General features: G+C 51.6%; 1 protein-coding gene across 2 annotated transcripts in view; it reads right to left on the reverse strand.

Annotated features, from left to right (window-relative positions):
* The window catches only part of Ube2o (ubiquitin conjugating enzyme E2 O), a 53585-nt gene that overhangs the window by 2352 nt on the left and 23347 nt on the right, over window positions 1-27886 (reverse strand). The window contains exons 2-16 of one of the 2 annotated variants that reach the window (XM_042702664.1): window positions 10251-10310; window positions 10022-10132; window positions 8249-8346; window positions 7803-7866; window positions 7201-7344; window positions 6767-6876; window positions 6565-6640; window positions 5767-6239; window positions 5264-5418; window positions 4991-5103; window positions 4778-4906; window positions 3958-4047; window positions 2848-3544; window positions 2431-2567; window positions 32-235 (exon numbers count right to left, since the gene is read on the reverse strand). In XM_042702664.1, coding sequence (XP_042558598.1) covers window positions 32-235; window positions 2431-2567; window positions 2848-3544; window positions 3958-4047; window positions 4778-4906; window positions 4991-5103; window positions 5264-5418; window positions 5767-6239; window positions 6565-6640; window positions 6767-6876; window positions 7201-7344; window positions 7803-7866; window positions 8249-8346; window positions 10022-10132; window positions 10251-10310 — 2661 coding nt within the window. Of the gene's footprint in view, window positions 1-31; window positions 236-2430; window positions 2568-2847; window positions 3545-3957; window positions 4048-4777; window positions 4907-4990; window positions 5104-5263; window positions 5419-5766; window positions 6240-6489; window positions 6641-6766; window positions 6877-7200; window positions 7345-7802; window positions 7867-8248; window positions 8347-10021; window positions 10133-10250; window positions 10311-27886 lie in introns of both variants that reach the window. The other variant, XM_042702663.1, reaches the window with a different exon arrangement.

Raw genomic sequence — 27886 nt, forward strand, 5'->3', positions numbered from 1 at the left:
CCCTGACCGGGCGATGGCGCCGTCTCCCCACCTTTCCAATCCAGGTGCCCAGAAGGCTGACGCACACCTTCCCGTTGTCATACAAGTTCGGGTTGAGCCGGCCACTGCACTGGGAGAGGTAGCAAAAGTGGGGGGGCACGGCCGGGTAGATGTTGGGGAGCTGGATGTCAAATAGGTAGAGGCCATCCTCGTAGGGAGTTCGAGTAGGGCCCTTGATTAGGGCCGAGAAAAGATCCTAGAAGGGAAGGAGAATTGAGGCTGGCATCTGGGGGAGAGCCCCAGCAGTGGAGGTGCCACGTGCCTGTTATCTCTGCACTTGCTTTTAGGAACAAGGGTGTGGTGGTCTCCCAACCAGCAGTTACGGATCTGAGTTCCAGGGCAAAGGCTGAGAGACCACCCAAGTAAAGTGGCTAAGTCCTGAGAGCCAGCCTCTGACTTCTAGGATATATATATGAGTACACACGTCTGTGCAAGTGTGCGCATGTGTGGCGACAGCCAAGGGGTTAACTGTACCCTTATGCACCTGCTACTGACCCCTGCTACTCCCAAGACCTCTGAGATATGGAAAGCAGCATAACAAAACAAAAATATTTCTTTTTCCTCAGCAGGGCTGAGAATTTTCTTTCTCTCTTTTTTGTTGGTCGTGGAGCCTGAACTCTGGGCCTGGGTACTGCCCCTCAGCTCTTCAGCTCAAAGTGAGCGCTCTACCACTTGAGCCACAGCACCACTCCTGGTTTTCTGGAAGTTTATTGGAGACAAGAGTCTCACAGACTTTTCTGCCCGGGCTGGCTTTGAACCACGATCCTCAGATCTCCTGAGTAGTTAGGATTACAGGTGTGAGCCACTGGTGCCCAGCCCAGGCTGGAATTTTCTGAAGGAATCTTACACCTGAGAAACACAAGAGTATCACCAAGAACCTAAGCTGTGCCTATTGGCTGTGCTGCGCAGCTGGCTGTGGGCGGAATGAACTGACTTGCCCTTGGAAGACCCGCACTTGCTTTCCTCTGTGCCTCTCTGCCAGGACAGGGCCAGATTAAGGTCGGCCCTGTGAGCAGGCAGCCAACATGCCCCCCCCCCCCCCCCCAGTCCTCACACTGCCTTCTGAAGAGAGGATTGAGAACTGTCCCAGAAGAGTGAGGAAATGCAATGCAAGTGCAGGTCTCGAGACCATGGGATCAAGTGGAGAAGGCAAGTGTCACGCATGTGATGACATGTACACAAACAAGCACACAAAAACACCGCACGCAATGGTGACTCAGGAGAATATAAAGTCCCAGCAGCCACGACTGCCAGGAGGGAAGAAAGGCCTTGGATTTTCAGGGAAGAGGAGGTGAAGATTGTTCAAAGGCAACATGAACACTAAAGTTCTAATGTTTCAGAAAAAAAGAGCAGACTCTTACTGGGTATAGTACACCTGCAACCACAACTACTTAAGAGGCAAAGGCAGGAGGACCTCAAGTTCCAGGCCAGCCAGGTCTGCAGTTAGAAGGCCAGCTTAGGCGACTTAGGCAGACACTGTCGCAGGACACTGATGTCTCATGCCTGTGATCCTAGCTACTCAGGAAAGTCTGCGAGACAATTATCTCCAATTACCCAGCCCCAAATCTGAAAGTAGAGGGGTGGTTTAAATGGCAGCACACGAGCCACGAGCAAACCATTTTTAAAAATTGAGTTTAGGGCTGGGAAGGTGGCTCAGTGTTAAGAGTGCTTGATTCCTCAGTACCACATACTCAGAAAAAGCCAGAAGTAGCACTGTGGCTCAAGTGGTAGAGGGCTAGCCTTGAGCAAAAGAAGCTCAGGGACAGTGCCCAGGCCCTGAGTTCAAGCTCCAGGACTGGAAAAAAAAAAATTAAGTTTAAGTGCCAGTGGCTCACATTTATAAGACTAGCTACTCAGGAGGCTGAGATATGAGGATTGTAGTTCAAAGCCAGCCCAGGCAAGGACAGTCCATGAGACTCTTATCTCCAATTAACCACCAGAAAACCGAAAGTGGCATTGTGGCTCAAGTGGTAGAGTGCTTGCCTTCAGCTGAGGAGCTCAGGGCCAGAGTTCAAGCCCCACAATGGACTAAATAAATAAATAAATAGTTTTTAAAAGGGCTGGGGATATAGCTCAGTGGTTGAGCACTTGCCTAGCACAGGCCCTGGGTTCAATTTCCAGTTTTTGTTTAAAAAAAAAGAATGAAAGAAAAAGAAAGGAAGGAAGGAAGGAAGCAAGGAAGGAAGGAAGCAAGCAAGCAAGGAAGGCTCTTCAAGTCAGTTTTTACAAGGAGGGAGGAAAGGAAAGGTGTCCGTCCGTGGCTGGGCCCTGGAAGTGGGAGTAGGTGGGTGGTCTCTCAGGTGCTATTCAACTCTGGAGGTTCGGGCACCCAGATGGAGCGCCAATAGTACACCTGCGCCTGTCCACACCCAGCCCCGGCCAGCCACTTGCCATCCTGTCCTCAAAGGTTTTGACCATGATGCCATCGGGCAGTGAGGTAGCCAGCAACGCCATCTCCTTCCGGACCGTGCTGAAGAACTTCTTCGCTTCTGGAGGCTGGAACTCAATTTTCTTGAAAGAGTGATTAGCTGGAGGGGAAAGAGGATAGTCAGTCCCAAACATGGAGGCGCAGAGAGCCGCCTGCACACACAGCTGCTGTCCCAGGATGCATGGCCTTGAGCGCCTCCCATCTACTGCTTCTGGCATCAGGACAGTGACCTGATGGGCCATGGCTGTCCTCCAGGGCAGGAGAGGGGTGGGTGTGACAAGCCACTTGGCCTCCAGAGGTGCTGACACACAGGACTGTAGATGGGGGTGGGGACGGGGGTGGGGGTAGGGGCGGGGCGGGGCGGGGCGGGGCTGACTCACAGGGTGCAAACTCCAGCACTGAGAAGACCTCGCCCTTGGCGCTGGTGAAGGTGACACCGGGCTTGCCGCCACACTGCTGGCAGAGCACAGGGGTCTCGCTGGGCCACTCGGCCTTCACCGGAGACTGTCTCTCGGGCTTGTCCTCCTTGCGCTCTGTGTCAGGCACGGCCTCCATCTTCTCCTCCTCTGCGATAGCCACGTTGTCCAGCGTCTTCTTGAGGTTCTCCTGTAGCTTCTTGATATCATCCAGAAACTTCTTCTCGCGGGTTGGCTTTTCGGGCTCCACGGTGGGGGAGGTGGGGGAGCCCGTCAGCAGCTGTTCCACCGTCATGTTCTTGAGGCTCTCCAAGATCTTGATGGCCTCTTTCAGCTCCCGGAAACTCTTGGGCGGCCCGTCCTTTCCAGCCTTCTCCATCAGCCCTGCCATGGGCCCCGCCATGGCCACCGCCCCTTGGATGGCAGCGGTGGCAGCTTCTTCGCTGATGACCACCCCCTTGTCCTCCTCAGGGACCACAGGCTGCTCGGCGGCCGGGAGGGGGGGCTCTTCTATCTTGGGGTGCTCATCTTCCACCAGGCCGTTGTCCGTCTCCCAACTGTCGCTGTCGTCCTCCCACTCATCCGAGGACGCCCCGCTGGTACTGCCTTCTACCGAGTCATAGTCAGACTCCTCAATCTCTGACTCGATGTTGTACAAGTGCTGGGGCAGAAAGGAGGGTGAGGGAAGTGCAGACGGAACCCTGTCCACTAGGGGGAGCTCGGGAGTCACTGGCCTTCCAGCTAATGGTGACTCTCAGGGGCTCTGGTGGCCTTATTCTACCCTCCCCTTTTCTGTTCTTAACTCCGCAGCCAGGTCTTTGGGATGCCGCCTCCTCCCTGGACACCTCTTCCCCTGACCTATCTCAGCTTTCCTAGGCGACGCTGGTAGTAAATCTCCATCTCCTAGGAAGGAACCTGTACTTCCTCAGCCCAGGACAGCCGGCATTCCAGGCTCAGTAGGCAAAGGCCAGAGAGAGCCACCCTCACTCAGGGATGGAGCTGGACCAGTGCTCCTGCACTCGGGACGTAGGGACCATAGCTCTGAGCTCAGTGGTCGGGTCTGGCCAGTCTTACCTGGGGCAGGATGATGGTCTTTGAGTTGTCAGCCCACACTACCTCCACCTTGCTGCTGACGTCCACTCGGGCCACTTGGCCCACTGACGGCTGTCAAGCAAAGGGGAGAGAGTCAGGGGCAGCTGTCTGAGAGAGGGGAGGAGAAAAGCACCTTTGAAGGAGCTCCAGCTGTGGAGCTGGGGATGAGGCTGGACTGAGGGATACTGTCACCTGCAGGTTATTCAGGTGTTCAAGAACCCGCTCCTCTGCCCGACACTGAGTGCCAAACACATTCTTCACAAGCACCCGCTAATCGGGGTACTGTTCGAGCTTCTGTGTCACACCCTTCCACTACAGGGCTTCCTGTCTTTTGCTTGTCTACTGCCTGGAATCTGCTCTGAGCCCTCACAAAGCTCCCGCCTCTTCTTTGAAGGCCCAGCTCAAGCCCCCACTCCTAAGCCTTTCCCGGAAGCCTTTCTTCCCAAGTCTGCTTGGAAGTCAAGAACAGTACCTGACCACGGTGTGACTGTGTGCTCTCCCCCACGGGCTCGTGATGAAGCTGAGCTCCTCCAAGAATCCTAACCAGCAGGGGAGTGCTAGCCTGGCATGCATGAAGCCCCGTACCATTAAACAGAAAAAGCCCAAAGTGGTGCTGTGACTCAAGAGGTTCTACTGCCTGAGCTAGCCAAGCCCCAGGACTGGCCAAAAAAAAAAAAAAAGGAAGTCTGAACACTGCAGGCTGCCTGGGCCCTGAGGCCAGAGGACTGGCAGGTCTTATCTCCTAGAGCCACCTGGTGGCACTACCAGGCTCTGCAGCTGCTTCCAGACACTGGGGGTGTACCTCATCTTCCTTGGGTGGAGCCCCATCCTCAGTGTTGCCAATGCGAATGACAATATCAGTTGTGCGGAATCGAAAGTCAGGGTGGTCAGCGATGTCATAAACGCTCACATCCTCCTCTTCTCCAATGAGCTGTGGCACAAGATGGGCTGTCATGAGCCGGAGGCAGCCATCCACCCCCAGAGCCCAGCTGAAGAAAGCAAGGGCTCCACTCACCTCCACATCATCCCCGCTAGGCCGCAGCTTGAACCATTTCACCATGCAGGTGCGGCCGATATGGTCCCCAGACTGCACCACTCCATAGACGGCAGGATCCGGGCAGCTCTGGACTAGAGCAGCAGCGGGGACAAGACTGGCTTAGGAGCCCTCTTGGAACCAGCCTGCCACCCATCTCATCAACTCACACAGGCCTCTCTCAATCCGTCAACGGGTCCTTCCTGACCCAGTGACCCGAGTTCCCCAGCCCGGCTTCCCCCAGGCCAGCACTACCTCGCTTATCCACCACGAAGTCTCCGGGGCAGAACTCATTGTTGTCCAAGTGGTGTACTGGGAAGAGGTCGTTGGAGCGAATGTTGCACTCCACAGAGCCGTCCTGCCACATCACATCAGCCGAGGTCATCGTGGTCACCACCTCGACCGCCACCCTGCCAGGGGCACACGGAGAGCCAACCATGCCAAAGTGCTCCGAGGAAAGGGCTCTTGCCTCCTCATGGTGTCTGGAGCCTGCAAAGCTTACTCAAAGTGCCACGCTCTGAGGATGGGGCCCAGGCCTTAAGCAAATGTGGTCCCAAAAGGCCAGGCTCGAGGCCAATGCCACCATTCTACCCGCAAACCTTTCCTGCCCACTGGGCACTGCATGCTGCCCGGAGCGGGGCGGTGGGGGGCACCGGAGAGGTTACAAGGCTCACAGACCAATGAGCTGCTGACACACATGTCAGCCAGGACATGGGCTCTGGTGAGTCCAGGCGGGAGGCTGGGAAGAGCACACTTACCTGTCTCCTGGCTTGAAGTCACGAGTGATTTTATTCTTCTTCCTTTTATGTTTTCGCTTCAGGTTCTTGATGGACAAGGGAATGCTCTTTTTGCGGCTTGCGCCGCTGCCGCTCTGGGAGGACGTGGTGGAGCTGGCGGAGGAGGTCACGGAGCTGCTGTCGTCGGTGTCGTCTGCGGCCTCGTCGTCTGCATCCTGCTCTGTTGAGGGTAGCCCGTCATCTCCACCCTCCTTCAGCAAGAAGGGGGGCAGCGGCTCGCCCGCCTCATGGATCTCCTCGGGAATCTCAACTTGAATCTCAGCTGGGCTGGCTGAGCTGTCGGGCAGCTCCTCAGGGCTCGCGGGCCCTTTCTCTGTCTTGGCATTGGCTTCCCTTTTCTTGCCCGGGTCCTCCGTGGCATGGTCCCTGGAACACTGGGTGTCCGGGGAGCAAGACATGATCCTCACAACCTGCCTCTTCAGTAGGCGCTTCACCTGCAAGGGTCAAACAGGGGTCAGGGGGCTGCGGGGCACAACAGTTAGTCAGGCCTCACACCTTGGGTTGCCTAGGCTCCAGGCATCAGTCTGGGGGATTTAAAGTATACACACCTAAGCAGCCGGCAAGGGGGTCCTCAAGATTGGCACCCCCCCAGGCTTACAGCACAGACTGTTCCTTTCCTGGCCATGGAAATGGCTCAAGGCCAGTTCCTCAAATGCCCACCAACTCCCAACTCCAAGGACATACCTTCTTGGCCATAGAGCCCTCCCCCTGGGCGCAGTTTTTTTCTGGACATTCCCAGGCAATCTTGGCCGGCTCTACCTTGGCTGGGAAGACATACAGACAGCGTTCCCCCAGCTGCCGCTGAGCATGGTCAAAGCATCCGAGACGCTTCACCCTGTGGGGAGAAGCAAGGTGGGCTGACTTCGCACAGGTCAGCGGGCTCTTGGCCCTCTTGGTACATCTATGGCTGGGGCCCAGGGGTGCTCCCCAGATGTGGCCCTGGCGATGGCCACACGCTTACCTGCCTAGGTTTTCCTGGGTGATGACTGAGGGTGGGGGGCTGACGCTGTCTGTGCCCCCTGGACAGAAACTCTTGGTAATCCATGTGACTTTCAGCTCCACAACTTGCACCTGGGGACAGCAGGGCAGGGGCACCTTGAGGAGGGCAGGCTCCAGCAGTCCTCTCCTAACCAGCTGCCCAGAGGCCTCCCGCCCCACCCCTGCGACCTCCGGAGCGGGGAGCAGAGCTTCATGGCGCAGCAGCCCCTGTGCACACACACTGCAGCGCCAGGGGCCACCTGTTATCCGCCCCAGCTCAGTCTGTGCAGGACAGGTGGAAGGACATCTGTCAGCCACTCCATAAACAGAGCGTGGCGGGGGGTGGGGGGGTCCCTTAACCCTCTGGCACTCTTTCAAATGACAGGGTGCGGTGCTGGGGAGCATGCTGATCCCTACCTCCTCCACCACCACTCGGAACTTGCTCTTGGTGCTGAGCACTGGCTTGACCCCTGACAGCCATTGCACACTGGAGAAGATCTTGGCAGGCCCAATGAGCACCTGGCCTGGGTAGAAGCCGTAGGAATCATCGAAGAAGAGACCCTGCGGAGTTTAAATCCTTGTGAGTGACTTCTGTGGCCCAACCTTCCCCGCCAGGCCAAGTACGGAAACCCACCCCCAATGGCCTCTGCCTCGCTCTGCACATGGCCAGCACAAGGCACAACTGAGATGCTGAAATGAGGCTGCAGACTCTAACAAGCTGTCACACAGCATCAGTGTGTCTGCTCAGAGGTTCCACTCTCTGGAGAGCAGCAGTCTCCAGTACAAATTGGGTCCAGAGAGTATTGTGCCAGCGTGTTCTATGGACTAAGTTCCTCTATGTGAAAGCGCAAGATGAACTAGCACCAATAGAATGAGAGCTCTGATGCTCTGGGCCCACACTTGTACCTCAACTACTCTGGTGCCTAACACTTCTTTCCTAGGAACCCATTTTGCTCAGCCCAGGCCACCTCAGAGCTCTCGGATTAGAAGTCCTTCCTATGAAGCTAGAGCATACATACTGAGTCACTGACATGTGGGCAGACATCGTAGAGCTTGGCGCCATCTTCTGTGTTCATGGAGCACCTGAAACCGAAACAGAGGCTTGGTCTACACTGGGGCCCAATGTGCACCCAACTGTGATGAGCAGAGGACCAAGATGGCACTACCTACCTGCCGCTGTGCTGGAGTAAGCCACTGAGCCCTGTCTGAGAGCCCACTAGAGCACCAGCCCCTAACAGACACCTACATGAAGACATTTCACCAAGCCAAGATAGACTAGAAACCGAGTAAGAGAATTAGGCTAGAGGAGATAAGCAAACCAGACCAGGGTTAGGCTCTGGATGACTACAGTATCTGTCATGGGATCAAACCTGTCCTCACAGGCCCAGTGAGCAAACGCCTTCGGCCTGCCTTTCACCAAGCTGTCCTTCTTGGGCTGATGGTTCCTGGGAAGTGAGATGCCTACCTGGCACCATTGGATAGCTTCAGGATGATCTGGTTCTTCAAGTCATAGACCTTCCCTAGCCAGCAGTCATAGGCAATGTAGTCCCCATACATAAAGGGCTGCAGACAAAGCACAAGGGCAGTGAGAGAGCTAACACTGTCTGTGCTCAGGGCACGGGGACATCTTTGCCCCACAAAGACAGAGGAGAAAGGCTCTGAACAGCTTGTTTGGCTGTCCACTACTGGACTCAAACAAATGCTAGAGCAAGCCCCCTGTACCCCCTTGGGATACAGCCTAGGACTGCATCCCATGCCCCTTTCAAGTGAGGAGGTAGGCATGTGAGGAGGTTTGGGGTGGGGGTGGGGGGGAGCGACACGTGCTGCAGAGTCTCCCAGAGGCAGAGGAGATAGCAGCACGTAGTTGGGAGGTGAGCTATGTGGACAAATAAACAGTCAACTGAGAACTGAATTGGAAGTGGTTTCTCAGAGTACAGAAGGTACCCAGCAACAGAAAGGTCAGGGGTTCCACCGGAATTGGGGGTGTCAGGCTGACCATGATCTTCATGCACACGTAGACCAGCTACTGACTAAATGCCTGGCACGTGCACATACATCACACACCTATGTAATGGTCCTAGTATGAGCCTAAGAAGCCTAGTCATGCCCAAGTGTCCTGAACTTGCTTTCTTTTATTTTGTGGTCTTGGAGATCAAACCTAGGGCTTGATGTCTACACTGCACATGTTCTACTACTGGGCTCTGACATCTTAATTTTTGGGTTGGTCATGGAGCTTGAACTCAGGGCCTGGACGCTGTCCCTGAGCTCTTCTGCTCAAGGCCAGTGCTCTACCACTTTGAGCCACAGTTCCACTTCCATCTTTTTGGTGGTTAATTGTAGATAAGCAGCTCATAGGCTTTCCTGCCCAGGCTGGCTTTGAACCATGGTAATCAGATCTCAGCCTCCTGAGTAGTTAGGATTACAGGTGTGAACCACAAGCACCCGGCTGAGATCTTAGATTTTATTTTTTATTTAATTTTTTTATTGTAAAGATATTGTACAGAGGGGTTACAGTTACATGAAAGGTAATGAGGAAATTTCCTCTTGAGCATTGTTACCCCTTTTCAACATAGTGTCTTACATGAGATTTTAGTTTTGTGTTTTTTAGTTTTTAACATGCCATTCTCCTATGAAATGTGACCAGTTCTGGGACTGGATCAGAAAAAAAGTACAAGATGACATGAAATGTCTCACTGTAACAAAAAAAGGTTGGGAGGGACATGCAAAACCACAAAAGCCAGCAGGAAGGGGCTCCTGCTGGCTGTGCTGGGGGAGGGGGTTTTGTGGGAGGATGTCCTCCTTTCTGGAAAACATTGTCTTGCTTAGGGATGATGGGACATTGTACCTGCAGCTTACTATTAGATGGTTCAGGAAAAGAAGAGCAGAGTGAAGGTGCCTAGCAAAGGAGGGAGGAGGAGGGAGGGAAGTTATGGTCAAATGGAGAGAAATGGTAGCCGCTGAGATGAGGAATTTCTAACTTTTGAAATAATTTTAAAATTATTAAAGAAAAGCCTTTAAAAGGAAAAGTTATAGGAGAAAGGGAGACAATTGAGGACAGCTACACTTGAGACATGAGCCTGAGCTGGATGAGGAAGGGCACATCCTGACCTTGTGTGGAAATGCATCATTCACAAGGGCAACAGGGAGAGTGCCGAGAGCAAGCCTGCCCAGGTGGTCCAGGAGGGCCAAGCACTGGAGTCACATGCCAGCCCTGAGAGCAGGGAGGAGAGGCTCTCACCCAGATGTGCTGGAGGTCCTTGCTGTTGACAGGGTAGATGATGCAGTTTGTGCCGATGAGCTTGACAGCGCAGTCAATGTTGACATCAATCACCGTGCCACACTGGCTGTCCTGGGGATGGAAGATAGCGTCCAGGCAAAGCCACCTCATCCAGTGGCCCCCCTCCCTACACCTCCCTGAGCCCAGCAGTTCCCTGCATACAAAGTGCAGGGGCCTGGCTAGAACTCACCGAGGAACGCATATGCCGGACCACGTCCCGGGGCACCACGGAGCGGTCCTCTAGTTTCAGCTGCAAAAGGAAATGCAGGGTGACAGGAAGTGTCGGCAGCCACTACAGAATGTATTTTTCTTCCAACTTTTTTTTTTTTTTGGTGGTGGGGCTTGAACTCTGGGCCTGGGCGCTGTCCCTCAGCTATTCAGCTCAAAACTAGCACTCTACCACTTGAGCAACAGGGCCACTCCCGGTTTCTGGTGGTTCACTGGGGAAAAGAGTCTCATGGACATTCCTGCCTGGCTGGTTTGAACCGAGATCCTCAGATCTCAGCCTCTGGAGTAGCTAGGATTATAGGCGTGAGCCACTGGCGCCCAGCTCCAACTTCTAAGTGTCATCCATACTACCAAGTGCACAAGCACTAAGTGTTTGGCTCAAAGCATTTTCAAAAACTGCGTAGATGCAGGGCGCCAGTGGCGCACACCTGTAATCCTAGCTGTTCAGGAAGCTGCAATCCGAGGATTACCGTGCAAAGCCAGCTCATTCAGGAAAGTCCACAAGTGTCACTGTGGCTCAAAGTGGTAGAGTGCTAGCCTTGAGCAAAAAAGCTCAGGGACAGTGTCCAGGCCCTGAGTTTAAGCCTCATAACCAACCAAAATAGTAATAAATAATAATAATAATAATAATAATTGCGCACACTACCTCCCTAGTATGTAGAACCAGAGACAGAATGTGTGCCTCCTAGTGTCCCTGAAGTCCCTGACTCTAGACTCCTGGAGGTATCATGAGCATGAGAAGTACTGTTGGGTGACAGATGACAAGGCTTAACACAGCTCATCCTCATAGGACATTTTGTTGTAAGTTAAATCCTTTTCTACACTGTGTAAGTGCCTGTCCTTTGACCCCAACTGATCAGCCCTGAGGAGTTGGTGGGGAATGAGCAGGACACTAGGCTGTGCTGGGTCACCCTGAAGCCCAGCTATCAACCCACAGACACCTCCTGCTAATCTGGGTTATCCCTGCTCCCAGTGCAGCCGGCTCCTTATCTACAGTGCTGCAGAGCACTGCGGCTGCTGAGTAAGTCTCAGGATAGTGCCAAGGGAAAGGCATCTGACCTGTCCCTCCATGAACCCCCTCCTCCTGCCAGGCTGTGCCCCTCCCCCCAGTACAGGCAGGGGCTAGTTTACAGCCAGGTCAGCCTGGGTTCCTGAACCTGGGCTGCTCCACGGTAGCTCTTTACTGAGCAAGAGCAGTGGGTAGGTGTCAGCAAACTGCCCACTGCTGTATCCAACACCCCATACCATGGCCTCAAACTCCAGCCAGCCTGACAGTCCTCAGCAATTGGCTCTGCTCACAATCCCTGGGGCAGGGTGACCACAAGAACAGAGGGAGAATGCTGAAAGGGGAAGAAGCTGGTTTAAGTTCCCCGAAATCTTAGCTATGACAACTAAAACACCTCTGTGGGTAGGATGTGACTTAACAACAAAGGGAAGCACCGTCCGGCCATCAACCAGCAGCGTAGAAATCCCCACGGGCCTGGCCCACAGGACAACACCCTCGTGGTTCATCAAGGCGGTTAAGCTGCTGCTCTGATCTCTGCACGCACACAAGGTGGCTCTAGTGGAATCCATCAGCCCATGGTGGACTTCTCCATCCTACTGCCCCGAGAGAGGCCAAGCTGGCCCACCTCTGCTCTGGGTGGTGAGGGGCTGCTGGGATGCCAGTGCCCTTATCTGATCCCAAAGAGCATTCTAGGCGAACCACTGGGCACCAGATCCCTGCTCCGGAACCTGTGTTTGCTGTGCTCCCTTAACCTTTTTCAGCCCCTTCCTCAGTTCAGACTTCAGTAAGCCCCTAATGGGGACGCTAAGCTGCTACAGGAATCAGATGCTGTTGTGTCGGAAATCCAAAACAAGTAGGGCCATGAGAAAACCATCGGCAGACTATGTCCTTGGTGGAGATGTGGGGCTTATCAGGCCCAAGAACATGGCCAGGGAAAGGAGAGCAGCTGAGTAGGCCGCTCAGTTGTGAGGCCTGGGGGCAGATGGAGCCATGTTCTAGGAAAGTCTTGGCCTGTCTGTGTGGTCCTATGTCTACAGTGTGACTCTTGGCCAGCTAGGAGCTGTCTTCAGGGCTCTTCTAATCTTTCCATGATAAGAAGTCCATTTCTCTAGGGCCCTGTCAGTACTGGAGACAGGGTGGAGATAATGTCAGAGAGAGGAATGAGGGCCACCATGCTGACTAGACTCCTCTCCTTTGGGAATATCTGAAAGGATGACAGGCAAGTAATGTCTCCATCGTCCTTCCTGGCGTTTCCTCCTTCCTGACTCCCTTTCTCCAAACACTCCTGTGTGCTGCTGCCCTGCACAGAACTTCCCAATGTCTTCTTCTCACCCCTACATGTGCTTTCCTGCTTGCTGGAGCCTTTATGACCCCACTGTGGAAGATATGCTGTGCTTCAGGGGATGAGGAAGTCTCCTCTGCCCTTAGCAGCAACATAAGCCAGCTCAGTACATGTTAGCAGTTTTCTAAGCACCTGCAGGATGACCCATATTATTAACATCAAGACTGTCATCTCCATCTTACAGATAAGTACACAGAGACAAAGAGAAAGCAAGTAACTTGCTCAGGGTGGCATAGCCTGTAGAGATAGAGCCTGTACTCGAAATCAGTATAGCCTGAGTTTTTTCTCTCTCTCTCCCCGTGCTGTTATTAGGGCTTGAACTCAGGGCCTGGGTGATATCCCTGAGCTTTTGTGCTCAAGCTAATATCTACTACTTTGAGCCACAGCTCCATTTCCAGATTTTTGGTAGTTAACTGGAGATAACAATCTCATGGAATTTCCTGTCCAGAATGGCTCTGAGCTTCAATCATTAGATCTCAGCTTCCTAAGTAGCTAGGATTGCAGGTGTGAACGACTGGTGCCCAGCTAGAGTCCTTTCTTTAACCACATAAGAACCTCTTTCCTCTCCAGAGCTAGAGACAGCAACAGCGAAAAACATATTTCTCGCAAATCTATACATTCCAAAGACAGAGTCTTCTGGTTATAAAAGTAACAAATGCTTCTGCTATGTTTGGAAGGCAGTTGTGGAGGCTTCTGGCTGAGATTGTCAGTAGGACCCTAAGCTGTTTGCCTTCCGCATTCTCTGCCTTCCTAAAACATCAGGTATCCAACATTGTAACTGCCAGACAGTGCTGGGAGGTGAACGCAAGGGGCACTACATCTGCTCTAGAAAAATCAAGATTCAGGGCTGGGAAGGTGGCTCAGTGGTAGAGTGCTTGCCTTGCATGCATGAGGCCCTGGGTTCGATTCCTCAGCACCACGTAAGCAAAAAGAAAAAGCCGGAAGTGGTGCTATGGCTCAAGTGGTAGAGCACTAGCCTTGAGCTGAAGAGCTGAGGGACAGCGCCCAGGCCCAGAGTTCAGGCCCCACGACTGGACCCTCCCCCCCCCCCCAAAAAAAAAAAGAAAAATCAAGATTCAAAAGCAAAACTAAGGACTAAGGCTCTGAAACAAAACTGCATCCTTACTGCTTCTCTAAACCACTGCCAGTAGTATTAAGAGCTGAACTGAGGCATGGGTATACTAAGCAATCAAATTTCAAAACAGGAAGAGCACAATGACGATAACTGCAAAACTAAATGGTGGCTCTCTGTGGGTAGGAGTCATAGGAGGTTGGAAATAAACATGGATTACTTTGTGGGACTCAGGGCCACAATCTCTGTGGCTTCCTCTGGAAATAGGACATCCTGGCCCCAGACGCGTCTTCTGCGTGGCCCAGTCTTCACATGCCAAGCTCTGGAGAGACTGGGTTCTGTCTGCTAAGCCCCACTCCAGGGCAGTGGGAGAAGCAGATAGACACATGTTTGGGTGGTATTGTATAACTACACTGGATACACTCCAAAGGCAGCACTAAGGAGCTTGAGAGGCAGGCAACCAAATGGCTGCAGATGGGTGGCGAAACCCCCCTGGAGAAGCCAAGTCTGTAGGGTGGTGGGTCCCTCCTGTCCTAGCCCTATTTGAACCACAGGAGTTCACTCAAGGTCCTGCTAGGAGGACTGCCACTTCCTGAGGCCCATGCTGCTTTTCTGACACTCATTCATGTAACACTGACCTTGGCTGCAAAGTAGAATTGAAATTCAGTGCAAAAAACAAAACAAAACAAGTTCTAAGAATAGAAAAGGCGAACCAAAGCTGATTAACAGGTTGAAAATAGAAGGAAGCTTCAACAAATGATACTTGCAATTGGTTTGACCTGGCATCCCTGCAGGGGTGGTGGCCCAAGGGCTGGCTGCTCAGAGGAGGGGAAGAGGTGGCTGACCCTGTCATTAGCACCAACACCTGGAACACTCGTTAAAAGGGGGAGCTGTGGAACAGCCACAGGAGGCTTTGGTGAGGCCTAAATACACATTTCAGGAACTGAAGCCACCAATGGCACCATGGTCCATTCTGTCAATACCATAGGAGGCCACAGGGAGAAAAAAGTTAGTATCTTTCAGTCTCAGAGGAAGGTAACCACCTCTCTCTTGGGGTCAGTGGCATTACCCACATCAGATCTTCAACTCACACCAACAGCCAGCACAGGCCAGATACCTACAGAGGTTTAATGCACAAGGACAAGCTGCCTGCAGCCCCACGCTGTGTCCCTGGTGAGTGAGTAGAAAAACAGAAGCAATTTATGAGGCCCCTGGTTTAAATCTATGTTTACAGAAGAAAGCTTGCCTTCCCCGAGTAGAGCCAGAGCTTAGAACTCAAGAAGCCCAGTGGGCATACCGGGACGATCCCTACAAAGAGGGAATCCAGCATGGGGCATCTCTAATCCGAACTTGTGCTTTCCAAGGGCTAGAAACAACCTGAGAAATGACCCTACCTACCATTCTGAGCCAGGCTGAGTCTGGAAATGCAAAGTAAAATAAGGCAGAGGGGCAAATGGGGACATGGGGCCTCCTGACCCGACCCCCTGGGAGCTCTGCACCCAGACCAGCCCCTCTCACTCCCCTCCTGTCCTGGTGGAAGCTGCAGACACTGAAGGCCACTCCGGTCCGAGGCTCTGGGGTTTAAAGGATCTGGCTGTACTGACTGTCTGAGAACCCACCCACTGTCCACGGCCCCACTGCACTGCAGGGACAATTGGCAGCACCTCCGTGTGTGCCCAGACAAGAACACACAGCTAAGGCTTTATTATCAGTACACATACTCATGCTCCCTAGCTGAGAAACCCATCTCAGTTTGGGAGAACAGAAAAAGACATTGGACAAGAACTAATAACTCTGTTAACATCTAAGATAACAATGCCTCCTATAATTTATGAGCTTGACCAGAATAGAAACGTAAAATAAGTAATATACAATGTTGTTGTTGTTGTCAGTCATGGGGCTTGAACTCTGGGCCTAGGTGCTGTCCCTCAGCTCTTCAGCTCAAGGCTAACACTCTACCACTTGAGCCACAGCACCACTTCTGGCCTTTTCTGCTTACATGGTGCTGAGGAATCGAACCCAGGGCCTCGTGCATGCAAGGCAAGCACTCTATTACTGAGCCTCCTTCCCAGCCCCAATAAATATACAATGTTTTTTAAAAAAATTGTAAAGGGCCAGACATGGTGGCTCAAGCATGTACTTCTAGTTACTTGGGAGGCAGAGATTGTGGTTGAAGGCTAGGCTGGGCAGAAACAAGTTCAAAAGACTCCATATAAACCAATGGCTGGGCGAGGTGGTGCAGCAACACACGGATGCTAAAGTAGAAGGATCACAATCCAGGCCAGTCTAGGCACAAAGCCAGAGAGATCCACCGTGAAATAGTCTGTGGAAAAAGGACTGAAGGTGTAGCTCAAGTGGTAGAGTGCTTATCTAGCAAGTGTGAGGCCCTGAACCTAATCCTCAGTACAAAGAAGAAAGAAAGAAAGAAAGGAAGGAAGGAAGGAAGGAAGGAAGGAAGGAAGGAAGGAAGGAAGGAAGGAAGGAAGGAAGGAAGGAAGGAAGGAAGGAAGGAAGGAAGGAAGGAAGGGAGGGAGAGAAAAAGAAAGAAAGAGAGAGAGAAGGGGAGGGAGGGAGAAAGGAAGGAAGGAAGGAAGGAAGGAAGGAAGGAAGGAAGGAAGGAAGGAAGGGAGGGAGGGAGGGAGGGAAGGGGGGGGAGGGAGGGAGATGATGAAGAGAAAGAAGAGGAAGAGGAAGAAGCAGCAGCAGCAGCTGCCGCAGCCACCACCTTCACTGCTGCAGCCGCCAAGACTAGTAGCATACACTCATAATTCCCAGTACTCAGGAAGCTGAGGAAGAGAATGGAAAGTTTGAAGCCAGCCTGTGTTACAAGAATTTGGTACAGAGTCAGGAGCCGGCGGCTCACACTGTAATCCTATCTACTCAGGAGGCTAAGATCTAAGGACCACTGTTTGAAGCCAGCCTGGGCAGGAAAGGCTGTGAGACTCTAACCAGCAAAAAGCTGGAAGTGAAGCTATGGATCAAGGGATAGAGTGCCAGCCTTGAGCTGAAAAGCTGAAGGGCTGTGCCCAGACCTGAGTTCAAGCCTGAATCCTGGCTTGAAACAAACAAACAGATTTGGTACAGAGAAGAGCTAGAGGAAGGGCTGCTCACCTCTACGCTCTAAAGTGAGCATATCAAGGTCCGAACAAATCCATCCTAATGGGCTTCTAAAAACATTATTGGAAATCCTAGAACAGATGAGTCCCAGAGCAGGTTCTTTTGTTTTATTTTTTGGTACTACCAGGGTTTGACTTCAGGGCCTTATGTTAGACAGTACTGCAATGGAGACATGCCCAGCCCTGTACCAGGGTTTTTTTTGTTGTTGTTGTTGTTCAAACTATGGGTTAGAACTGTAGAGTAGATAACACGGTCAACTTACACTAGGAAAGAAAGAAAAAGAAGGGGGGAAAAACTGGAAAAAAAAAAAAAAAAGAAGAGGGAAACTTGGTATATGACACCATGTAGTAAGGACAGTACTATTTTGAGAAAAGCTTTTCAGCTGCATATGTGGTGCTCGTGTCCTGAATCATGATGTAAACTGTTCGCTCTAAAGAAGTTTGAGATTGTCCATCCTGCCTAGTCTGCCCAGCAGTCATAGCCAGGCCCCCCACTGGTTCTATGGGGGCTAATGTTTCAGCCAGTAAAGTAGAAGACATCCCCACTCCTCAGCAATGAATACCTACAAGCACACACACAGCCAGCATCTAGATGTTCACATGAACATACATAATTATGGCCTAAGTGAGGCCATAATTATGTCACTTAGGCAGCTTCTACCTAATGCTAGTTCAGCCTAGATTGGAGATGTGACTCCTCAGGGGTTCTAGTTAAGGACTTTCCATAGCAGTTGACTACCATGTGGCTGAACTCCTGATAACCCAGCAATCAGCACCTGCCCATCTGAGGCTTCAGCAGCAAAACACACATAGTCAGAGGAACTCCTGTGTTTGGGAAGGGAGGAGGAAGTAGAAGCAATGCTGGTGCCCCTAGCTAAAACATTCTACCAACTCTGCTCCAGAGGCTGCAGTCTACAGTCATAACCTTGAGTGCTTCCTACAAATTCAGGACAAGAATTCAACACAAAAGCTGGGGGTGTCGCGGAGTGGCAGAGCACTTGCCTAGCCCTGGCTTTAGAGAATTTATATTTAGACGGGGAGGCAAAGCAAAATCGCACCTAAACAAGTGAAGACACTGCTGAGCTGAGTAGAGGGTCACTATGTCCTATTCCAGGTGGCAGGCAAGGGAAGGCAGGCTATCCAGGCCCTGTACCCAGCCACAGGACAGTTCCTCCTTCCCCAGCAAGCTCAACCCCTGGGGCAGTCTCTTCCCCAAGGACCTGCCTGCTATCACATTGCAGACTGCCTGCAAGTCAAGCAACCATACAGCACGATGGCTTCGCTGCTGGAAAATACAGCTGCAATTTCAGCTGGCTAAGACAGCCACGAGACAGGGGACTGAGTCCAACTGAGTGTTAAGTGACGGAAAGGCCATGAGGTGCTGTGCCTGGCTGGAGACCAGCAGGAAGCCTGGGCAGCAGGGCTGGTCTCTACAGACGCAGTAACGTTTTGTGGCAGGAGGAACAAAACTTGAGAAGTACAAAATGAAGGCAGAACAGGCCTGGCGCTGGTGGCTCATGCCTGTAATCTGGGAAGGTGGCTCAGTGGTAGAGTGCTTGCCTTGCATGCATGAGGCCCTGGGTTCGATTCCTCAGCACCACATAAGCAGAAAAAGCCAGAAGTGGCACTGTGGCTCAAGTGGTTGGGTGCTAGCCTTGAGCTGAAGAGTTGAGGGACAGCATCCAGGCCCAGAGTTCAGGCCCCACAACCGACAAAAACAAAAACACAGCCTGGGCAGGAAAGTCTATGAGACTCTAATCTCCAATAAACTACTCAGAAAAAACTAGAAGTGTTGCTGTGGCTCAAGTGGTAGAGCACTGGTCTTGAACACAGAGAAGTGCAGGGGCAGCGCATAGGCCCTGAGTTCAAGCCCCAGAACCAGCAAAAAATAAAACAAATAAATAAAGGTAAGCCAGGTGCCAGTAGCTCACACTCCTAGCTACTCGGGAGGATGACATTTGAGGATTAAAGCCAGCCAGGGCAGAAAAGTCTGTGAGACTCATCTCCAATGAACCATCAGAAAACTGGAGGTGGTACTGTGGCTCAAATGGTAGAGCGCTTGCCTTGAGCTGAAGAATTCAGGGACAGAGTGCAGGCCCAGAGTTCAAGCCCTACAACCAACAAAAAAATAAAATAACATACAAAAATAAAGGTAGAGGGGCTGGGAAGGTGGCTCAGTGGTAGAGCGCTTGCCTTGCATGCAATGAGGCCCTGGGTTCGATTCCTCAGCACCACATAAGCAAAAAGAAAAAAGCCGGAAGTGGCGCTGTGGCTCAAGTGGTAGAGTGCTAGTCTTGAGTTGAAGAGCTGAGGGACAGCACCCAGGCCCAGAGTTCAGGCCCCACGACCAAACCAAAAATAAATAAATAAATAAAGGTAGAACAGCACAAGTGTCACCTGTTTTGGCTGTCCTGCCTGGGCTATCACTGCTACCCAGTGGTGCTGAAGTCATGTGACAAGCCACTGTCCTGGGGCTGCCCGGACATCCCTGAGAGGATGCAGGGGCAGGTCAAATGCAGCACCCAGAGCGCTCTGCTTCCATACTGCCCTTCAGATCACTTCCTTCTCTCCTGTCTGTTCTGATGCCATGCTAGTGTGGCAATCACAACCATCAACTCTCTGGAGCTCTTACTGTGCCTCTTCTGATCCCAACTAGTGGGGTCCACTCCTGCTCTCAGTCCTCCCAGGCAGCTAAGTGGGTAAGGTCACCCAAGCACCACAACTGCAGAGCTCTGGGTCTGCTAAGTGGTCCGGTCCTTCCTCATATGGGATGTGCAGTCCCTCCAGCTCGTCCTGTGATACTCTTGGTGCAATTCAAGCTAAAGGGGGGCCCTGGGTCCCGAGCTCACTGGAAATACAGGTCCCCAGGGAACCTGTGTGCATACTCCATGTCCCCAGAGAGCAGGGGCTCTTAACAGGACACGCACGCTCCATTTCACCCCAGCATGTTCCAAAAGAGGCATCAGGGAAAGTCCCCCAAATCCAGCTATTCTGGCTGGTGGCTAGTAAAGGTAGCAAGGAAAGAGGAGGGGAGTAACTGAAAGGGGCTGTACCCCCACCCACCCCATTGCTCCTGAGAAAATCCTAGCCTGGGAGAACACCAGCTTCTCCATAGCTATGCTCCCAGGAGAATCCCCATCCCCTCTTTCCTGCTCTCGGCCTCAAAGGACCTCATGGGGAGAAACAGCTAGCTACCCTGGAGCCACACCAACATCATTCTACGATGATGGCATCGCTGGGTTACCACGTGGGCAGGGATAACCAAAATGACTTCCTGGAGTTCACCACTCCTCCTAGCTGGGTTGCTATATCAAGGAATCTCACAAGCACACATTTCAAGATAGAGAGCAGGACAAAGATACTAACTTAAGACACATGAACCTAGCTAGCTACTCAGGAGGCTGAGACCTGAGGATTGCGGTTCAAAGCCAGCCCAGGCAAGAAAGTCCATGAAATTCTTATCTTTAATTAACCACCAGAAAACCTGGAAGTGAAGCTGTGGCTCAAAGTGGCAGAATACTAGCCTTGAGCAAGAGTTCAGGGACAGCATCCAGGCCCTGAGTTCAAGCCCCATGACCACCACCACCAAACAACAAAGATGTATGAACTAAAAAGTACAACCACAGAGCCTGGGAGAGGATCTGTCTAATTCTACAAATGCAGAGACAAGATACAGCTGGCCACTTGGAGGCTACACACTGCGGGAACAAAGGCACAAAGAACGAGGTTCTGTTTAGGAGACACGGCACCGCCACTCCCAGGCACACATGCTGAGGGTGCCATATCACCTCCTTGGGCACAGACCTCATTGGGAACAAGGAGGCACCAGGTTGGATGAGTACTTCCAGTGTTAGCTGTCTAAAAGGTCTGTCTCCAGGGGCCCAGAGTGCTACCTGCCTCAAGCCAGACCTCTACTCCTCACATGAGAGCTTCCTATTTAGGGCAGGTACCACAACAGATCCCTAAAGCAGGGAGCAGTTGAGAGGAAGACAGCATGGCTTGAGAAGGGACTGAAACAGCAGGTCATGTCCTGAACAAGACCTTGGACAGCTTCTTTCCTGAAGAACAAATAATTCAGCTGGAGAGTCCAAATGCACATGAAGTGACAGTTACAAAGAATGCATGAGATACAGAAATCAACACCATGACTTAGATGCACTATTAAATTCAAGGAATCGTAGGCATACCAAGGGAACAATGTGAAGAAACCCCTCAGGAATCATATAGTATTGACCAATGTCTTGTTTTTGTGATCAGTGTTTTCTATTCCTCTCCTTTCATGAGCCAGGGCACTCCCACTCTAGTGACTGACGGGTTACGGATGGAGTCTGAACTATTGTGCATCAGCAGACACTCAGAGGTGATCCAAGCAGGTCTTCAGAGGCTACACTAATGCATCTCAGTACAAAGAGCTACAAAGGACTCCTGGCCACAGGAAGAATATCCTGGCATGGGCCATACGCAGAAAGGTCATTTCAGGTCCAGGAAAGAATGGTGTGAGAAAACGAGCATCTGGGGCTTCACAGACACGGCTGAGCAACTCAAGAAAGGTTTCCTGTTGAAACTGTCTTAAGAAGGTGAGAGAGGGGATATGGGAGAATGACAGAGGAGGTGAGTATGAAGGGGATAGACTGTATATGTGTGGAACTATTACAACAAAACCCCAGTTTACAAATAATGTACACACATACACACACACACACACACACACGCACACGCACACGCACACGCACACACACACACACACACACACACACACACACCCCTAGGGCTTGACCTCAGGGCCTGGGCATTTCCTTGAGCCTCTCTGTGCTCAAGCCTAGCACTATACCACTTGAGCCACAGCACCACTTATGGCTTTTTCTGTGTATGTGGTACTAAGGAATGGAACCCAGGGCTTCATGCGTGCTAGGTAAGCACGGGACCACTGAGCCACCTTCCCAGCCCTATTTTTTTTTTTGTCCAGTCGTGGGGCCTTAACTCTGGGCCTGGGCGCTGTCCCTCAGCTCTTCAGCTCAAGGCTAGCGCTCTGCCACTTGAGCCACAGCGCCACTTCCGGCTTTTTTCTTTTTGCTTATGTGGTGCTGAGGAATCGAACCCAGGGCCTCGAGCATGCAAGGCAAGTGCTCTACCACTGAGCCACCTTCCCAGCCCCCTATTTTTTTTTTTAAAGGAAGGTTTTTTCTTCCCCCAGGGACTGGAGTCTCTGAGTTCCTGGGCCCCCCTGGAGTGAGCTTACATCCAGCCCTGCCCTAGGAAGGGGTCCTGGGGGAAGGGACAGCTAATAACTAGCATACAGGAACCAGCACGAGACCCAGGATTCAGCCTCTGTTGATGGCTATTATACAATTATACATAAACTTTCTTCCTCTAAGCATGTATGGCCTCCAGAGGGCTCTCTGGTCCCATGAAGGAACTCATCGTGGGCCTGAAGGAGAACACAGGACGTAAGAGTAACAGATGGAATTTATTTGAAGTTTTTGACGCTGTGACTTACAATCAGCAATCAGAGCATCATGGTCATGGCTGAACACACACTGTTGTTTGATATTTGAAGGGCACCTAGTAGAAAATAACAATAGCCCTGTATAATTAGGTCTAACACTGGACTTAGTATGGAAAAATTGAGACTAGGAAGCAATGAAAATGGAAGCAGCTTTGAAAGGTCCCTTGGAAGGAGGAATATGTTTTAGAGAAACTGCTTAATGAGAATCCCCAGAGGACTTTGTTTTGTTTCCATCTGAGAAAGGGTCTCCCTATGAATAGGCTTTCCTGGAACTTACAATGTATAATGTAGCTAGGGCGGGCTTTGAACTCACAATCCTGTCTCAGATTCCCCAGTGGTGGGATCATAGGTATCCAAGAGGACTGTAAAAAACACAGAAACCTAGCCAGGACCACAGGCTCATGTCTGTAAATCCTAGGTACTCAGGAGGTAGAGACCTGGGAAATACTGGTTCAAAGCCAGGCCAGGCAGAGAGTCTTTGAGATCCATCTCCAATTAATCAGCAAAATACTGGATTAGAGGCATGGCTCAAATATGTAAAGCACCAACTGTGAACATTAAGAGTTTGACTGAGGGTTGGGAAGGTGGCTCAGTGGTAGAGTGCTTGCCTAGAATGCATAAAGCCCAGAGTTCGATTCCTTAGTACCACATACATAGAAAAAGCTGGAAGTGGTGCTGTGGTTCAAGTGGTAGAGTGCTAGCCTTGAGCATAAGCAGCTTAGGGACAGTGCCCAGGCCTTGAGTTCAAGCCCCAAGATTAGCAAAAACAAAACATAAAAAAAAAAAAAAGGGGCTGGGGAGGTGGCTCAGTGGTAGAGCGCTTGCCTTGCATGCGTGAGGCTCTGGGTTCGATTCCTCAGCACCACATAAGCAAAAAGAAAAAAGCCGGAAGTGGCGCTGTGGCTCAAGTGGTAGAGTGCTAGCCTTGAGCTGAAGAGCTGAGGGACAGTGCCCAGGCCCAAAGTTCAAGCCCCACGACGGGACCAAAAAAAAACAAAACAAAACAAGCAAACAAACAAGACTTTGATCAAGTTCAAGCCTTAGTATACAGCATGCATATACATACACACACAAACAAAATTCCTGATTTCTTACCCCAGTCCTACTAAAATAAATCTCTGAGTGAAGGTTGGAATATGTGCCAGGTGGCAGTGGCTCACACCAGTAATCCTGGCTACTTAGGTCTCATGAGATCTGAGGGGTAAAGTTCAAAGCCAGCTTGGGCAGAAAAGTCAGAGATGCTCCAATTAAGCAACAAAATGACAATGAATGGTCAAGTGGTAGTGTGTCAGCTAGGAGTGAAAAAGCCAAGCAAGAGCGAGAGGTCTTGAGTTCAATCCCTTGTATCAATCACCACCCTAAAACCAAAACTGCAAACTGTTTTGCTTTTCTTTGCCTCGGGTTGAATTTAGGACCTCATGCATGTTAGGTCAGCAAAGCCCTGGAACACCAACAAGGGATTCCTTCTGGTGTGCAGCCCTGCTGTGGACCTGGGGTGAGGACTGGGTGGTGGAGATCTGGATGGCTGCTGCTGCAGTGACAAAAGGCAGATGCCGCCAGCATGCCTAGGGGGCACCATTTCGTCCCCTTAAAGACTTCCCAGCGGCGATGCAGCTTCCTGAGCCTCTGGTGTGGCTATGACAGACCAATTTTTAGAGCTTGGTTATTGGCGTGTGAAATGTGTGATGCAGCCTACCTGTAAAAACCACATCAGAGAGGCACATGTCCTGGCAGGAAGAGGCAGACTGCCTGCCCCAATCCTTGGCGACAGTCCTCAGGAATCTATTCCTACCACTTTCTCCCCTACCCTCTCTGTGAACCCACTGAATGATGTAATCCTCAGACAGCAAAGAACCACACACCCCCTTCCTGCAGCCGCTGGAGACTGGCAGCCTCAACCCTACCCAGCAGGGCACCAGCAGGCTCCCAAATGCTGAGATCCAGCCACTAATCAATAGCCACCCTGCAAAAATGCATCATCCTGCCTTGCTAGGCAGACACAGAAAAGGATTCACTCAGCACTGCTATTTTTAAAAATGCAAATATGGGAGGAAAAAGTAGTGAGAAATAAGATGTAAGAACTATTTGTAAGATGTAAGGCTATTTCCAGAGGAGGATGGGCAGGGGCTGGTGTCATGTGGCGGTCCTAGACTCTCACAGCCTTCTTTGTCCTTAATGCCTGTGTGTTCAGATCACCTCCAGTGGGTTTTCCAGAGAAAATTACACCAGACCTTTCTCCCACATGTGACCAAGCGATCCCATGAACAGACAAGAAGAATTCACAGGCAAGAATGGGCAGGCTTCACAACCTATCAAACAGCCATGACAAAATGATGCCAGTTCCCCACTTCCCCGTGTCTTCCCAAGACCAACTGGATGGGCTGCTGAGAAAACTTCTTTTATATAGGAAGCAGGAGTGTGGGAAAAGCACAGGATCAAGGGCAAGCCGGCACCCCTCCTGCTAGCCCAGAGCCAGCTGTAGCCACCACTGATGTCCCTGGCCACAGAGGTCATGCACAGGCCGACCTTGCTGAGTTGGCACGGATGCCTCGCCACTCGGTCTCTTGAACTTACAATGCCAACCCTGGACGGTGCCTTCTCTTCGTTCACTCCCAACATCACCAAAACCAGGTCCGCACAGAATCAAGTATCCACAATCTAAGCCGAAGTGTACAGTAAAAGTGTACAGCTATGCTTCAGCCCCTGTTAAGTGGCAGGGCTAGGACAAACCACCATGCAACTCGCCACCTGAAGACAGGGTGGGAGCACTGTGCGCTTAGCTCCAGCACAGCCCTTGTCCTGCTTTGGCAGAAAATGGGAAATGATCACACAAACCCCCACAGCTGAGCCCAACGGTAGGATGGGCTCACTGCAAATGAAGTGTCAACTTATTGTCGCCTGTGGCAAAGGGGATGACTACCTCTCCAGAGAGGAAATGCTGCAGTCATCCCCACTGAAGCCAGAGCAGACCACAGCTTGAATGTCTTCCTTGTCTTCCTTCTGCTCTCCCAGAGGGTAGCAGTCAGCTCCACTGGGCACACCCAGATGCAAGGGGCATCGGTAGGTAACTCTGATGGGAGGTCTGGTCTCTTCTCTCTCTCTCTCTCTCTCTCTCTCTCTGCCAGTCCTGGGGCTTGAACTCAGGGCGTGGGTACTATCCATGAGCTTCTTTTGCTCAAGGCTGGCACTCTACCACTTGAGCCACAGCACCACTTCTGGATTTTTCTGTGTATGTGGAACTGAGGAATCGAACCCAGGGCTCCATGCATGCACTCTACCACTGAGCCACATTCCCAGCCTGGTCTTTTTTTTTATGGAATAAATGCCCTGGTTTTCTCCTTCTCCCACCTGGGCTGGCTGTTTCCCCAACCTAGGCCAGGTTCAACAAAGAAGCAGGAACAAGCCTGAAAATACCAGGAGGCAATGTCAGATTACATCAAAGCCTTCCTCAGGTCTCCTACAGCGCTGTCCCCAACAGTTCCAGGGACCACAACACCTCACGCAGGAAGATGGAAACAGCATCTCCAGAACAAGGTCCTGACTTTAAGGGAGGGTAGAATTAGGCCTACTGTGAGGGCCTGGAGATCTTTCTAGAGTGCTAAGCCCAAAAAGCTCAGCCTGAGACACAAAGCTCCGGCTTTCCCAACTGTTTCAAAGTGAACTGTCCTAAATTGGCAGATAATGTGTAAGAGTCCAACACAGCGAGAGAATGTTGTGTATGAGCAGAAGCCTCTGACAGGAACCTGGGAGTTCCCAGCCCGCACAGCGCTGCCCTGTCATCAAGTCGTTCAGTAACCCCTCAAAGTACCTGCCAGGTCAGGTGCTAGTGAGATATCAGGAAAGTTGCGCAGCCCAGGGCAGGGCAGGGGAAGCAACGCCGGGGGAGGGGACGCGTGAGCTGACACAGGGACAGTCACGGCTTTGCCATGTGCCCACACAACAGCACCAAGCCTTTGTTTGGTTGTCGCCTCCTCAGAAAGGCTTCTCTATTGCCCCATCTGGACTTACTCTATTACTCTTCATGTCCTTCCTACCTTTCAGTTTCTGGGCCTCCTGCTGGCTGTCTGATGCATGGGCTCAGAATGTAAGCCCCAGGCAGGGGAAGGGGTGGTGCTGTAAGCACCCCAATAATCTCCTGGGCTTGAGGATCACTAGGAGAAAAGCCCTTGGGGTGGGGGTGTCAAGAAAGAATATATTCCTGAGAGACTCAGGGCCACAGGATCACAGGATCACACCACTCTGGCTCAGAGGTCCCAGAGGGAGGTCTGGACAAAAGCCTCGTGGGCAGGGCTGAGGAGGAGAGCAACCCAGGAAACAGGCACAAGGTGGAGCTCCTCAGGGACAGGGCTGAAGAGGGTGAAGAGGAGGGGGTGAGCGAGGAATGGATGCATGAAGAGTGTCTTCAAAATGGGGTCACGCGGGAAGCCGGCTTCAAGAGGTAAGCACAGATTAGTCTCTAGCGTGGGGTCCACCAACGAACCAGACCACAGGAGGAGGACTTGTCACCTTCCTTCCAGCGGCCTGAGCTCCCTCTGGCAGACCGGGTTTTCCAACAAACAGGAGAAAATCCTGTGGTTGGGTAAGGCCAATTCCAGAGTGTTTTATTGGAACCTGCCTCTGTCTCTGGGTGACAGCTGGCACTGAGGGGTCACAGCTGCTGCTTCTCAGCCCCTCACTGGAGCCTCCAAAACTAATGAGTAGCCGGTTCCTACAAAAGACCGGTACAGCCAGCTTTTCAGTGATGAGCGCCCTCTCAACTATACCAACACTGCTTAGGGCAGGGCACTGCTCTCTGGTACTCTCTATTGGCTGTACACAATAGGCACAGCTTTTGCACACCACCCCTGGCCAATATCCTGGTCCTCCATTAGCGGCCCATGGTGTTGGCACCATACCCATGTATGCTATGCTTGGGACCACATTCTGTGCCTTCCTTGGGGTCTTGAAGGGGTGGGATTGGCACCCTTCCTTACTTGTGGACATATCGAACACTTCCTTCATGCTCAGTTTTAAGACTAGACCTGTACAATGGTAGCTTTTATAAAAATAAGTCTTTTCTGGAAGGGGTAGGAAGAAGAAAAAAGGAAAGAGAGCCACATGAAAGGTGTGTGTGTGTGTGTGTGTGTGTGTGAGAATCCACTGGTGTACCATGATTTCCTGATCTGCAGAATAGTTACACAAAAATAGAGTGATGAAAATAATGGAAGGGAAGGACAAGGGTCACCAAGAGCTATAACACACAGCAATGCTGGCACCCTTAAAACAAGCTTACGGCTAATTGACATTTGAGGTTGAGTTCCAGGAATCTAGGTAGAATTCCAGTTTAAGAAACAGACGTTTAAATATTAATACTGAACCATGACTCCTAATACTGCAGATTCAGTGTTATGTTTGCAAAGCCAAGAGATGCACCACTACTTCTGGAGGCCCTGAACACAACCGAACAAGCACGTCTCAAGAGGGCCAGCCTGCCTAACCACTGCATAAACACACAACACAGCAGACACACCATTCTAAGGTCTGCAGAGGTGAGCAAGTTGTCTGCTTTACCAACGG

Source organism: Dipodomys spectabilis, unplaced genomic scaffold (assembly GCF_019054845.1).
Source record: "Dipodomys spectabilis isolate Male_0828 unplaced genomic scaffold, ASM1905484v1 ptg000329l, whole genome shotgun sequence".
In the NCBI taxonomy this organism is placed as follows: Eukaryota; Metazoa; Chordata; class Mammalia; order Rodentia; family Heteromyidae; genus Dipodomys; species Dipodomys spectabilis.